We start from the raw sequence: 15,956 nt of genomic DNA on the forward strand, positions 1-15,956 counted from the left end.
TTACTACCAGGACATCCAGGGATCGAAATGCTACTGACATTTCTGTGTTAATGGTGTCCTCCCATATTTTTTACCCCCACACACACCTTTTTTTTTTTTTTTTTTAATGAAAGCTCATCTGCATATTTAGATTGTGAGTCTACTAGGGAATATATGAACAGGACATTGTTGACTCTAAATAAATGTTAAGTCATAATGGGAAGGGCTAATGAATGGCATTATATTTCCACGGGGAATTGTTCCTTGAGAAACATGTCTGGTTTCTCTTTGAGACCAGGGCCTGCCAGGTGATGGGACTCTTCAGCTGTTTTCAGCCTAAGTTGTGGTTCTTCTTCTAATACGTCTCCTCCTAATCCCAGTGTTGTTTTATGTTCTGCACTATAAATACAGAGATAAATAATATAATGTGCTCTCTGTCTTCTTCTCCACCAGGGGCAGTGATTGGTGATGGTCAGTCTGCTGTTGCCAGTAACATTGCCAATACTACCTACCGGCTCCAGTGGTGGGACTTCACCAAGTTTGACCTTCCAGAAATCAGTAATGGTAAGCCAACACAGAATTGGAGAACCGGTAGGAGGGACAGGTTTTTTGAGCCAGAACTCAAAAACTGTTGCAACACTGAACTTTCCATCATCTCATTGAGCAGTTGACAGCCACATGCCATTGCTGCAGCAGTATTACAACTCACAGTTAAGCAATTCAGACATGTCTTTAGCACCCACTCTGAACAGCAGTTTTAGGTACTAAGGTGTACCCAAAAAAAGCATGTGTCTGCCCTCAGGAGTTTGTGGACTAGCAGTTAATTGGCCCAAACCTAAAAATTTGGATAGTACTGAGTGGAAAAAAAGAGAAGGGATGTACAGACAGACAGAAGGATCTTATGATCCTTTTTTTTATGATCCTTTTTTTTTTTTTTTTTAATGTATTTATTTGAAAGTCAGAGTTACACAGAGAGAGAAGGAGAGGCAGAGAGAGAGAGAGAGATCTTCCATCCACTGGTTCACTTCCCAGATGGCTGCAACGGCCAGAGCTGGGCCTGTCTGAAGCCAGGAGCCAGGAGCTTCTTCCAGGTCTCCCTCGCGGGTGCAGGGGCCCAAGGACTTGGGCCATCTTCTACTGCTTTCCCAGGCATAGCAGAGAGCTGGATCAGAAGTGGAGCAGCTGGAACTTGAACTGGTGCCCATATGGGATGCCGCCATTGCAGGCTGCAGCTTTACCCACTACACCATAGTGCCGGCCCCTAGGTCTTATGATCCTTGAGGAAAGACGCGAGTGATGTTAAACTCATTGATTAATCCATATCTGAACGAGTTGGAGGGAATGTTCTGGTTGATAGTTGACTTACTAATGTTTTAGTCTGGCAGCTCAGTTTCCCTGCTTCCCTAGTGAAGCTGCTGCCTCATGTCCCATTTGTTCAGTTGAAATCATAGCATTTTGGATACTCTCTTTCACTTTCCATCTAAAAGGACCTCTCTCATATACTCCTGAGAAGTGGTGGTTCAGCTTCTGTTTGATTGCTTCTGATGCTAGGCTATCCTGTTTGAAATGGCCTAACCACCACTGCCAGATCTCCGTACCGAGACACTGTTTCCCTTGTCATTTCCTCCCATTGGTCGTAGCTCTGCCTCGAGCTCTCCATAGAATAAATCTAATGATGCCTCTTCTAAGTGACAGTCCTCCAGCTGTTGAGAATAAGCTACGAGTTCCCTTTAAATCTTTGTTTTCAGGACAAACCTCAGACCCTTTTACTGATCTGGTTGCCATATCCTGGACGGTTCTGCTCATCTTCCCTTCTCACTTTGGACAACTGTAACAAAATAAAGAACTCCAGATGTGCGCTGTCTGTGTGCTCCAGGTGGTATTAGTCCAGCCGGAGATGCCAGCAGACTTTTCTGAAGCCACCACTGCGTGCATTCACTTAAAATTCCTTGATAAGCCATCCTGTACTTGTGCAGCTTAAATCTTCTAAAAACCAAAAGAGGATTTTTATTATTAAGTTTTATCTTGGTATCAATTGTAGTTCTACTTCCTTCCTGCCTGTCAACATCTTTTTGAACTTTGATGTAGTCTTTCTCTTTCAGCCTTACATCATCTGCTAATTTGATAAGCATCCTTTCTGTGTCTTCCTGAAGATTGTTAGCAAAGATGGTAAACCAATCAGGACATTGCACCAGGCCTGTGATATGTTATTGTGGACTTCCTCTGTGTTGATTTTGGTTCAAAAATTAGCACTCCTGGCTTGGTTAGTCACATGTGGAGCCCACTTTTGTCTGTATTTTCTATAGAGTATTGTAACAGTTTGTTAGTTAGATGCCTTAGAATGATTAAGATTGCCCTAAAATGATCAATTCTCTGTGGCATTTCCCAGTGTGCCAGTCTTTGTATCCTTATCAGACAAGGAAAATAGGGTTAGTTTTTTATTTCCTGTTCTTAGTGAAACTTCAGTAGCACTCATCCTTTTCTTTTCAAGAGCTTCTAAGCCATATGTCCCATAATCTGGAAATCAACTGCAATCTACCTTTGTCCTGGTTAAAGCCAAGTTTGCTTATTCTTCCATAGATTTATATCCCAGATCTTGTATAGTTTATTTAGTTGTTTTGTTTCCTTGTTATTTTGTTTCTTTTACTATAGTCTCAAATAGATAATATATATTCACCTTCAAACATTTTTTAAATATCAAAGGATAGACACAGTAAGAACCAGCCTTGTCACAGCCACCTACTGCCTCTCCTTATAGGCAGCTACTGTTAACAGTTTCTTGCATATCTTTTCAAGGGTATACAACATGGGGCTGGCACTGTGGGATAGTGGGTAAAGCCACCACCTGCAGTGCCAGCATCTCATATGGGCACCAGTTCGAGTCCCGGCAGCTCTACTTCCCAACAATCTGCTATGGCCTGGAAAAGCAGTAGAAGATGGCACAAGTCCTTGGGCCCCTACACCTGTGTGGGAGACCCAGAAGAAGCTCCTAGCTTCTGGCTTCAGATCGGTGCAGCTCCAGCCACTGCAGCCATCTGGGGAGTGAACCAGCAGATGGAAGACCTCTCTCTCTCTCTCTCTCTCTCTCTCTCTCTCTCTTTCTCTCTCTTTCTCTGCCTCTCCTCTCTCTGTGTAACTCTGACTTTCAAAATAAATAAATCTTTTTTTTAAAAAAAAGGTATATAACAATTGTGTGTATATATGAGGGTACTTCAGAAAGTTTATAGGAAAATAAAATTAAGTGGTGAGTTAATTTGGGTGCAAAAAAGATTTGAAATCCATGCAGTGTTTTCATAATATGTAATTTTCATGAACTTTTTGAAGACTTCTCTCTTACATGGATTTCAATTTTTTTTTACACCAAATTAACAACTTTTAATTCCCACAACTTTTTGAAGTACTTGCATACACACAAATGCAGGTTTTTTTGTTTTTTGTTTTTTAGATTTATTTTATTTATTTGAAAGGCAGGGTTATAGAAGCAGAGAGGAAGAGACAAAGAGAGATCTTCCACCCACTGGTTCACTTCCCGAATGGCAGCTACAGCCGGGACTGAGCCAGACCGAAATTGGGAGCTAGGAGTTTCTTCCCAGTCTCCCACATGGATGCAGGGACCCAAGCACTTGGACCATCTTCCACTCTTCCCCCAGCACATTAGCAGGGAGCTGGAGCAGCTGGGACTTGAACCAGCACCCAGCCCACAATATATCTATATCTATAGTAGTATATAAAGAGTTTACTCATTCTTTTTTATGACTGCCTAGCAGTCCATTGTACAAAAGTACCAAAATATCTTAATCAGCCTCCCATAGAAGGGCTTTAAGTTTTTTCAGTCCTGCAGTTTGTTATTTCACACATGTGCCAAGTATGGGAAAAATTGCTAGAAAGGAAATGGTAGGGAGGAAATGTATGTACAGTTTTAGTTTTGGTAGATGTTGCTGTATTACCCTGAGCAGGTTGTGCCAATTTATATTCCTACCTTCAGTTCCTGAGAATGCCTAGTTACCTAAATTCTTGCTGATAGCCTGCATTATCAAATTTTTGGGTATCTGCAAATCTGATAGGCAAAAAATAATATACTGGCATTTCAGATTCCTCATGTTACAAATGAAGTGCTGTGCCTTTCCATATGCTCAGCCATTTGTGTCGCCTTTCCTTGACCTGTCCATGTGCTTCACATATTTTCTGTTGTGTTACTGGTCTTTCTTTAGCTAGGCTATGAAAACTCTTTCTAAATCAGAAAATTAACTTACAATAGGAGTTTCCTACTTGTCATTTGTCTTTTGACTCTGCTGGAGGTTATTTTTATCACAGAACTTATTTTAAGTAGTCAAAATTATACAACTTTCCTTTTATGGCTCTGGATTTTGTGACATCATTAGGAACATCATTTAATACTTTTATGTTTTAGCTTTCTGCATTAAATAATTTATTCACTAGGAAATCTAAGTTAGTCCCGAAATATGATCCAGGTTTTCCCCCATATGGCTTCTCATTTGTCCCAAGTAATTTATAATCTATTTGTCTCTGTTGATTTGAGATTTCATGTGTGTGTTTAGATGTATTTCTCTTTTTTTAAAAGATTAATTTATTTATTTGAGAGGCAGAGTTACAGAGAAAGACAGAGAAAGAGAGGTCTTCCATCTGCTGGTTCACTCCCCAAATGACCACAATGTCTGGAGCTGGGCCTGTCCAAAGCCAGGAGCCAGGAGCTTCTTCCGGGTCTCCTACATGGTGCAGAGCCATCTTCCACTGCCTTCCCAGGCTGTCAGCAGGGAGCTGGATCAGAAGTGCATCTGCTGGGTCTTGATCTGGTGCTTATAATGCATGCCAGCGCTGCAAGCTGAGGTTTAGCCTACTATGCCACAGCACCGGCCCCTTAGATGTATTTCTTAACTGTCTATTCCGTTCCAGTGATCTGATTATTCATATGAGAGTTTCTTATGAGCTTAATTTTTTTAAAATTTATTTATCCATGAGAGAGAGAGAGCTCCCATCCACTGGTTCATTCCCCAGTTGTCTACAACAGCTGGATGGCCAAAGCCTGGAGCCAGTAACATAACGCAGGTCTCTCACATGGGAAGCTGGAACTGAGCTACTTGCACCATCATCATTGCCAGGGTACCTATTAGCAGGGAGCTGAATTCAGGAGCTAGAGTCAGGGATCAAACCCATGTACACCAATGTGGAATGCAGGTATCCCAACTGGTGGCTTAACCACTAATCCAGACACCTGTCCCTGGGTTTAATTTTTTTTAAATATTTATTTATTTATTTGAAAGGCAGATTTACAGAGAAGTAGAGATTGGGGGGGGGGGTGTCTTCCATCTGCTGGTTCACTCCTCAGATGGCTGCAGCGGCTGGAGCTGCACCCATCGGAAGCCAGGAGTCAGGAGTCTCCCATGTGGGTAGCAAGGGCCTGAGCACTTGGGCCATCCTCTGTTGCCTTCACAGACCATTAGCAGGGAGCTGGATCAGAAGTGGAGCAGCTGGGAATCAAATCAATGCCCATCTGGCACTGTGGCGTAATGGGTAAAGCTGCCGCTGGTAGTGCCAGCATCCCATATGGGCACCATTTCGAGTCCTGGCTGTTCCACTTCCAATCCAGCTCTCTGCTATGGCCTGAGAAAGCAGTAGGAGATGGCCCAAGTCCGTGGGCCCCTGCATCCGCATGGGAGACCTGAAAGAAGCTATTCTGGCTCCTAGCTTTGGATCGGCACAGCTCTGGCCACTGCAACCAATTGGGGAGTGAACCAGCAAATGGAAGACCTCTCTTTTTCTCTGCCTCTCCTTCTCTCTCTGTGTAACTCTGACTTTCACATAAATAAATAAGTCTTTAAAATAATTAGTGCCCATATGGGATGCTGGCATCACAGGTGGCTGCTTTACCTGCTACACCGCAGTGCCAACCCCGAGTTGTTATTCTTTAAAGGTCTGGGCCTGATGCTTCCTCCCCAACCCCTCCCCCAAATATATTGAGAAGTAATTCTTTGATAATTTTGAGTGTCAACTGAAGCTGGTTAAGTACATGAACTCTTTCTTTAGCTACATGATATGAGTTCAAATCTCAGCACGACCACCTTTTTATTATTCTTGGTTATTTAATCCTTCTACACCTTGGGGTGGGCATTTGACATGACAGTTAACATGCTACTTGGAATGCCTACCTCCCATGTAAGAGTGCCTGAGTCTAAGTCCTGGCTCTGCTTCTTCATTCATTTTTTTTTTTTAAAGATTTATTTATTTACTTATTTATTTGAACATCAATGTTAGAGAAAGGGAAATACAGATAGACAGAAAAGATCTTCCATCTGCTGGTTCATGCTCCAAATGGCTGCAAAGGCCAGGGCTGGGCCAAGCCAAAGCCAGGAGCCAGGAATTTCTTCCAAGTCTCCCATGTGGGTAACGGGCTGAAGCACTTGGGCCATCTTCCACTTTTCTAGGGCCATTAACAGGGACCTGGATCAGAAGTGGAGCACCAAACCAGTGCCCGAACCAGTGCCCATACAGGACAGCCTCACCTGCTGCACCACAACGCAGACCCCAACTGGCTCTGCTTCTAATTCCAGCTCCCTGCTAATACACACTTGACGATGGCTCTAGTGCTTGGGTCCCTGTCACCCTCATGGGAGACCTAAATGGATTTCCTGGCTCCTGGCTTTAGCTTAGCCCTCAGCCCCGAGGTGTTACATTCATTTGGGAGGTGGACTAGTAGATAGATGATCTCCCTGTCTTTCAAATAAATAAATTTTTAAAAATTTCTACACCTGAGCTGGCATTGTGGCTTAGCCAATAAAGCTGCCACCTGCAATGCCAGCATGCCATCTGAGCACCAGTTTGAGTCCCAGCTGCTCCATTTCTGATCTAGCTCCTTTCTAATGCACCTGGGGGAGTAGTGGGAGATGGCCTACATGTTTGGCTCCTGCTTTATGTCGGAGACCCTGATGAAGCTCCTAGCTCCTGGCTTCAGCCTGGCTCAGCCTTGGCTGTTGGGGCTATCTGGGGAGTGAACCAGCAGATAGAGGATCTCTCTATTGGTCTCTTCTTCTCTCTGTAGCTCTGACTTTCAAAAAAATAAATAATTTCTTTTAAGATAAATCTCTTTTTTTTAAGATTTATTTGAAAGACAGGGTTACAGAGAGAGAGGGAAAGACAGACCTTCCATCTGCTGGTTCACTTCGCAAATGGCTCCAACAGCCTGGGCTGGACCAAGCTAAAGCCAGAAGTGAGGTGCTTCATCCAGATCTCCTGTGTGAAAACAGAGGCCCATCTTCCATTGCTCTTCCAGGCACATTAGCAGGGAGCTGGATTGGAAGTGGAACAGCCAGGACTTTCAAGTCCTAGCAGCACCCATATGAAATGCCGACATTGTGGGCAACAGCTTAAACTCCCTACATCACAATGTCGGCCACAGTAAATAAATATGTTTTAAAATAATCTCTACATCTTTGTTTCCTTGTCTATAAAAAAGGGATTATAATGTTGGAAGCCTCATAGGATTGTTATGAGAATTAGAGGGGTTGATATATATCAAGTATTCTGAACAGCATCTGGCATTTTCTTTAGTAAATGATCAATAAATGACAGCTGTTTTATCATGAGGTTTTGTTTTGTTTTGTTTGCATCATGATTTTCTGAGAGTCTAGCCATAATTCTGGAGTCACCCATGCAGCCATTTTTCAGTACTTTGAAATATAATTTTCTGTCTATGGAGATTGTTATTCATTTAAATGAACTAGGTGCTCTCCTAACCTTATCTGTGATAAGACTTCTGGTCCCTCTTAAACGTGTTGTTTCTTCCCAGTTGGAGATCATTTTCCTTGGTAGAAAAACAAAAGCCAAAAACTCAGAAGAATACATAGGCGTTGGATATGTTGCTAGCACAGCTTTATGGTTTTAGAAGCTTCAGCTTGTTCAGACCACAGCTTCATATCCTTCTCCTTTATATTTGTCATCAGTTCTTTGTTCCCTCGTCCATCTTTGGAGCATGGCTTTTGTAAAACCTGGGCTGCTCAGAGAGCAGTGTGTGCAGCCAGGTTGGCTCATTCAGCTGTGGCGCACCTTTTCCCCTCATTTCAATCGTATGTGTTGTTAGAATTCTGCTTATATATGGCCGGCGCCACCGTAGCTCAATAGGCTAATCCTCCGCCTGCGGCGCCGGCACACCGGGTTCTAGTCCCGGTCGGGGCACCGATCCTGTCCCGGTTGCCCCATTCCAGGCCAGCTCTCTGCTGTGGCCCGGGAGTGCAGTGGAGGATGGCCCAAGTGCTTGGGCCCTGCACCCACATGGGAGACCAGGAGAAGCACCTGGCTCCTGGCTTTGGATCAGCGCGGTGCGCTGGCCGTGGTGGCCATTGGAGGGTGAACCAACGGCAAAGGAAGACCTTTCTCTCTGTCTCTCTCTCTCACTGTCCACTTTGTAAAAAAAAAAAGAATTCTGCTTATATACATATTATACACACACACACATATGAGAAGATTTCTAAGTTCTTTTCTAAGTTTTTAAAATTTTGTTTTCATTTTATTTGGTAGGCAGAGAGACAGACAGAAGTCTTCCATTTGCTGGTTCATTCCCTAAATGTCTGCAACAGCCAGGGCTTGGCCCGGTCCAAGCCAGGAATCAGAAACTCCACCCAGGACCCCAAAGTGGGTGGCAGGGGCCGCATACTCGAACCATTATCCTCTACTTCCCAGGTGTATTAGCAGGAAACTGGAATCCAGACCTGGAGCCAGGTATAAAACCCAGGTGCTCTGTTATGGGGCGTAGGCATCTCAACCATTCCCTTAAACGCTGCCCCAGATTCTATGTGATTTTTGAGTAAACTGTTTGCGGTAGATGATATTGGTCACTAGGTTGTCCTGTCAGAACAGGTCTCAAGAGACACAGTGGATAAGCCGTGTGGAGCAGACTGCACCTAAGGGATGTGGTGACTGGTGCCTTCGGGGAGTACTTACAGTGTCATTTGCTGCTCTGTGCCCGTCTTATTCTGAAATCTGAAGGACTCAGAGATGGTAGCCAAGAGGAAATTTTCCTGCTGATTTAAACCCCCTTGGGTTTTCCAAATCGGTATCTAATGCATTTGCAAAAGCACTGCAACTACTAATCGCTCCCATGGTCTCATCTGGCAAGCCAGCAACAGGCTACAAATCGATCTTTGTACAAGGTGTTTGTTTATAATTTATGGAGCTGATAGGAAGGCAGAGCCATCTGCTCCTCCAGGCATCAGCATTTCTAACCCCTCCCATCCCCTTCCCTGCTAGGGCATTTTCACTTGGAAATCATTTCTAATTGGAAGGAGATTACATTGCAAAGTCTGAAACATGGCTTCCTGCTGTCTTCTGCATCGGTTTTTCTCCCCCCAGAGCAACCCTCTGGAGCTCTTAAGCAGTTTTTATTTGAAAATTTGAGAACTCTTTATTTCCTAGCTTTTATTTCCATTCTTAGCTGCCAAGCTGACCGCCCCATCATCCTCTCCAGTATGTGTTTGCCTGTACAGGAGAGGCAGCTGCTGGCACTACAGCTCAGAGAGCAAGGGCTGTGTGATAAGGCAGCAGTTCTCACGAATGACCCTGGCCCAGCAGCGTCAGATACACCTGGGAACTGGTTAAGAATGCTGATTCTCAGGACTTTGCTCCAAGTGGTTCCATAAGGCCTGCACGTGATGCTAGTACGTGGTAAAGTTTGGGAACTGCTATGGCAGGCGATGGCGCACAGCAAGGGTTTCCAGTGAGCAGAGGCTGCCAGTGTCTCAGACTGTATTCACTTCACCTTTCTCTCTACACATAGAAAACTGTTGAATCTAAAAAGTTGTCTTTGTCATTATTACATACTTTGCTTTGGCCCAAGGAAACCAGTAATAAGAGATCTGAGAAATCTCTCCCTGTATAAATTAACTAATCAAAATTTCAGCCTTGCAAGAGGAAACTGTACAACCAAATTGAAGTAGTGACCACTCAACATTATGGGAAACGAATAGACTACAAACAGCAAATACAAGCTGCTAACTAGAGTTTTCAAATAAAAATAACAATGTAAACACACTACCTAATGCTTGCTGAAATGGAGCAACCCCAGTACTCTGTGCCCACACAGCCTCTCATCAGGGCAGAAGGAAAGCCCTCCATTTCTGAGCCTGAATATGCAGCTGGAGAATCTGTTAACATTTGCGCCTTCTCTTGTTGTCTGTCATTTGCACGTTTCTCTGGGTTCACTGGGAACAACTGTGAAACTGGGTGGAGTCAGGAGGAGTGAGATTTTGCAGATGCCCATTGACTTGGAGCCATCATAATGTAATACAGACTCTGTGGCCTTGATTTGAGGCTGACATCATGCCTTTTGTCTGTGTGCCCAGATTTTTGAGGGGCATAGAGCCAAGCTTGCTTTTTTTATTTTTATTTTTTTAAGATTTATTTATTTATTTTTGGACAGGCAGAGTGGACAGTGAGAGAGAGAGACAGAGAGAAAGGTCTTCCTTTGCCGTTGGTTCACCCTCCAATGGCCGCCGCGGCTGGTGCACCGCGCTGATCCAGCAGGAGCCAGGTGCTTATCCTGGTTGCCACTGGGGTGTAGGGCCCAAGCATTTGGGCCATCCTCTGCTGCACTCCTGGGCCACAGCAGAGAGCTGGCCTGGAAGAGGGGCAACTGGGATAGAATCCGGCACCCTGACTGGGACTAGAACCCGATGTGCCGGCGCCGCAGGCAGAGGATTAGCCTATTGAGCCACGGCGACAGCTCAATTTATTTATTTATTTGGAAGGCAGAGTAACAGAGAGATTGATGGAGAGAGACCTTCCACTCACTAGTTCATTTCCCAGGTAGCTGCAGCAGCCTTCCCAGGCACATTAGCAGGAAACTGGATAGGGAGCTGAACAGCCGAGACTAGAATACCAACATCACAAGCAGCAGCTTAACCCAATGTGCCAAAATGCTGGCCCTGAGCCAAACTTTCTAGAAGAAGGAAGCCCTTATTGATTTATTTTTTAAAGATTTACTTATTTATTTGAAAGGCAGAGTTACAGAGAGGCAGAGAGAGAGAGGCCTTCCATCCGCTGGTTCACTCCCCAATTGGCCACAACAGACGGAGCTGTGCCAATCTGACACCAGGAGCCAGGAGCTTCTTCTGGGTCTCCCACGTGGGTGCAGGGGCCCAAGGACTTGGGCCATCTTCTACTGCTTTCCCAGGCCATAGCGGAGAGCTGGATTGGAAGTGGAGCAGCCAGGATTCGAACCAGTGTCCATATGGGATGCCAGCACCAGCCCCAAGGAAGCCCTTATTTTACTTTCCTCCCATTCCCTCATTCAGCTCAGTAGTTAAATGGCTTTTTTTTTTTTTTCAATGGTAGTGGTGAATTTTGAGGGTCATTATAGGCATCTATGTGTTTGATCAAAAGTATATGTTAACACACATAGCTTTATCTTTATAACAGCAAGATAAAGAAGCAAAAAATATCATCCATGCTTCCTTGAGTCGTTAAATGTGGACAATGTGTGAGCCTTTGGCAAAGCTGTCGAGACTCTCCCATCCTATGTCAGAGTGCCTAGGATTAAGTTCTGTCTCCACTTCCAATCTTGCTTACTGCTGAAGCACAGCATGGCAAACAGCAAATGACAGCTTGAGTGCTTGAGTCCCTGCCATCCACATGGAAGATCCAGAAGAAGTTCTAGGCCCCAGGCTTTGGCCTGGCCGAGCCCTGGCTATTACAGGAATTTAGGAAGAGAACCAGCAAATAGAAGGTCTCTCACTGTCTCTCTCTGTCTTTCAAATAAAATAAGAAACAAATAAATAGGTAAGAGAATGGTGATCCCCCTTCCTGTTTATTCTACTCAATACTTTTGATTTCTTTATTCTCCTCTCTTTATGTCTGTGATGTTTAGAGTCTAAATTATTTTTTTTTCTTTCTAAGCACTGTGCCAACCTGAATTAGAAAACCAAGATTCACTCTTGAAGTTTCTCCTGATTCGCTTGATTCTGTGCCCCCAGCTAGAATCATGTGTCAATCTAGAGAAGGAGGAGGAGATTGTCATTTTTTTGGCAGAGGACTTGGGACCCTGAGTAAGAAGCAGACGGTCCCAGTGCTGCCTAGATAAATGTAGCCATAGAGGCTACAGCAGATGGTGGGTTGGGAGTTGAGCAGTAGAGAGACCTAATGGTGATAGCAATGTGTATTTGGATGTTATTATTTTATTAGTTAGCAAACAGAACCATCCTTGTGGTCTTTCCTTGGTTTTATGCGTAATAGTGCTGTAGGTGTCAGCCCCCGAGAGTTGGCACGGTAGCCTAATCAATGTGTTCTGATGTCTTTTTTGATCTATTCTGCAATATCTGTAGCTTCATTAGCAAAACACAAGGAAAGGGAAGCAAATACAGAATTTTACAAATCACTTTGTGTCCCACAAACCTCTGAAAAAAATAATTCTCTGTTTTGTTTTCCTGAGGCAGTTTCCTAGGGAGACTTGCCCCTCGACTTCTCAAGTAATGTCTTCCTGGATTAGATCACCTGAATCTGTTGAAGGCCCCTGAGCTTGGCTTTTTTAATTTGCTGTATGCCTCTGACAGTAGAAACCTCCATCAAACAACAGAAAGAGTAAGAATTTGAGGAGTGAATAGCAGATAGAAGATATATTTCTTTCTCTCTCTCTCTCTCCCTTCGCTCTCTCCCTGAAACTCTGCCTTTCACATAAATAAATAAATCTTTTTTAAAATTAAAAAAAAAAAAAAAGACGTATCTTTGCACAAGGTGGGTAAATAAGACAAAGCCCAGAGGAGTTTTGTCCATTTGAATGTGCTGTCTGCGAGTGCCGATCATGTGGGCTCTCTTGTTCCAGGCTCACATCAGGTGTAAGCAGCTGCTTTCCGGCAGGGGATCGCACAGTGGGGCTGGCAGACTGATCCAAATGCGAAGCAGAACAAGGCACGCAGGCACGGGCTCGGTGCTGGCTAGCTCCTTAGTCCCGTCCTGTGGAGTGGGTCTCTTCACCGGTGGATGTTTCTCCAGGCCCCATCCTGTTGGCCCTGGGCTTTATTTTCAGTAACTGCTATCAGTGCAGACTAGGGCTGCCTGTGAGCGTTGGACAAGGTGTGGAGCATAGTGAGAAACCAAGAGTCCCGCCATCTAGCCAGGGCTGACCTTTTTTCCTCTTAAGGATTAGTATGCAGGGTCTTCAGAATGTTCATGGAAAATGTGTTGTGTAAACTACGCAGACTTCAAATTTTTTGCACCAAAATAAACTTACTTTAATTCCATTTTTGCACGAACTTTTTGAAATACCCTCATAATTAGCAAGGAGCTGTCTAGAAAACTGCCGTCTTTAAATATCCCAGTTCTTGGGCCTGCGCCGTGGCTCAACAGGCTAATCCTCCACCTTGCGGCGCCGGCACACCGGGTTCTAGTCTTGGTCGGGGTGCCGGATTCTGTCCCGGTTGCCCCTCTTCCAGGCCAGCTCTCTGCTGTGGCCCGGGAGTGCAGTGGAGGATGGCCCAAGTGCTTGGGCCCTGCACCCCGTGGGAGACCAGGAGAAGCACCTGGCTCCTGCCTTCGGATCAGCGCGGTGTGCCGGCTGCAGCGCGCCAGCCGCAGCAGCCATTGGAGGGTGAACCAACGGCACTGTCCACTCTGCCTGTCAAAAATTAAAAAAAAAAAAAAAAAAAAATCCCAGTTCTCCTGAGAAAGTAAGATGTGTATTGGCGAAGTGCGTTCCATCTCCAGTCGTACAGCAGGTGTGGAATAGGATTCCTGCTCAGAGACAGCTCTACCTGTATCACCTTTTTCGTGGAATCAATGAGTTTGAATTTTTGTTCATTTTAGCTTTGAGTTGAGGGGCCAGCATTATAGCATAGTGGGTTAAGCTTCTGCTTAAGGTGCCAGCATCCAGTTATCAGAGTGCCAATTGGAGAGCAAGCTGATCCACTTCTGATCCAGCTTCCTGCTAATGTACAGGGAAGGCAGCAGAAAATGGTTCTCAAGTGCTTCAGAAGTGGTACACCAGAGAAAGAGGGAGTTAGTGAGAGGGCTGTCTTCCACCTGCTGATTCACTCCCTATATGACCGGAACAGCCTGGGCTGGGCCAGACTAAAGCCAGAAGCTAAAGAACTCCAACCTGGTTTCCCACATGGATGACAGGGACTTGGGCCATCTTCCACTGCATTCCCAGGCATGTTAGCAGGGAGCAGATTGGAAGCAAAGCAGCTGGGACTCATACCAGCACTAAGATATGGGATGCCAGCGTTGTAAGTAGTGCTCACCCTACTGTACCACAATGCTGACCCCAATAAATAAATAACTTGTTTAAAAAAAAAAAAAAAAAACAGCTGTTGAGTGGCTCTCCCGGAACAGTTTTTAATAGCTTTTTCCTTATCTAATCTCTCAGATGCTGTGTCCCAAGTACGAACTAAGACTCAGCAGGTGGTTGTGGTGACGTTGACTATCCTATGGTTTCCTTTTTTTTTTTTTTAAGAGATTTTGTTATTTATTTATTTATTTGAAAGGCAGATGACAAAAAGGAAGAGAGAGAGAGGAAGAGAGTCTTCATGCAATGGTTCACTCTGTAAATGCCCGCAACAGCCAGGGCTGGACCAACCTGAAGCCAGGAGCCAAGGACTCCATCTTGATCTGCTTGGGTGGCAAGAACTCACTTAGGCCATCATCCACTGCCTTCCCAGGCACATGAACAGGGAGCTAGATTAGAAGCAGAGCAGCTAGAACTGAAACTGGCACTCCAATATGGGATACAGGCATCCTAAGCAGTAGTTTAAACCACTGTGCCACAGTGTCTGCCCCTGTCGTTTCCTGTTTTTGTTTGTTTGCTTGTTTTTAAGACTTATTTATTTGAAAGGCACAGTGAGGGGGGTCCTTCTTCTTCTGGTTCACTCCCCAAATGGCTGCAACCGCTGGAGGCGGGCCAATCCAAATCCAGAAGCTTCCTCCAGGTCTCCCCTGTGGGTGCAGGGGCCCAAGGACTTGGGCCATCTTCTACTGCTTTCCCAGGCCATAGCAGGTAGCTGGATCAGAAGTGGAGCAGTCAGGACTTGAACTGGTGCCCGTATGGGATGCACTGCAGGTAGCAGATTTACCCACCAGGCCACAGCACTGACCCCTAGTTTCGCTTTTTTTTTTTTTTTTTAAAGATTTGTTTATTTTATTTGAAAGAGTTACACAGAGAAAGAAGGAGAGGCAGAGAGAGAAAGAGAGGTCTTCCATCCTCTAGTTCACTCCCCAATTGGCCACAATGGCCGGAGCTGCACCTATCCGGAGCCAGGAGCTTCTTCCAGGTCTCCCATGTGGGTGCAGGGGCCCAAACACTTGGCCCATCTTCCACTTTTCCAGGCCATAGCAGAGAGTTGGATCAGAAGTAGAGCAGCCAGGACTTGAACCAGAGCCCATATGAGATGCCGGCACTGCAGGTGGCAGCGGCTTTACCTACTAAGCCACAGCACCAGCCCTTCCCCCCAGCTTCCTTTTTTTTTTTTAAAAAAAAAGATTTATTTATTTTACTTGGAAGTCAGAGTTACAGAGAGAGAGAGAAGGAGAGGCGGAGAGAGAGAGAGAGAGAGAGAGAGGTCTTCCATCTGCTGGTTCACTCCCCAAATGGCAGCAACAGCCGGAATTGCACCAATCCAGGTCTTCTTCTGGGACTCCCACTTGGGTGCAGGGGCCCAAGGACTTGGGCCATCTTCCACCGCTTCCCCAGGCCATAGCAGAGAGCTGGATTGGAAGTGGAGCAGCCAGATCTTGAACCAGCGCCCATATGGGATGCTGGTACTGCAGGCAGAGGCTTTACCTGTTACACTACAGTGCCAGGCCCCCCACCTGTTTCCTTTTAAAATAACTGAAGTGACATATCTTTCCTGTCTCTTGTGTTTCTTTTTTTTTTAATAGTGTCATTTTTAAAAAAATTCATTTATTTTTTGGCTGTCGCCGTGGCTTAACAGGCTAATCCTCTGCCTTGCAGCGCCGGCACACCGGGTTCTAGTCCTGGT

General features: G+C 45.1%; 1 protein-coding gene across 7 annotated transcripts in view; it reads left to right on the forward strand.

Moving 5' to 3' along the window:
• AMBRA1 (autophagy and beclin 1 regulator 1) overlaps positions 1–15,956 on the forward strand; it is a 226,038-nt gene that overhangs the window by 168,527 nt on the left and 41,555 nt on the right. For all 7 annotated transcript variants that reach the window (XM_062196222.1, XM_062196224.1, XM_062196223.1 and 4 more), the window contains one exon: positions 433–543. In XM_062196222.1, coding sequence (XP_062052206.1) covers positions 433–543 — 111 coding nt within the window. The remainder of the gene's footprint in view (positions 1–432; positions 544–15,956) is intronic.

Source organism: Lepus europaeus, chromosome 7 (assembly GCF_033115175.1).
Source record: "Lepus europaeus isolate LE1 chromosome 7, mLepTim1.pri, whole genome shotgun sequence".
NCBI lineage: Eukaryota > Metazoa > Chordata > Mammalia > Lagomorpha > Leporidae > Lepus > Lepus europaeus.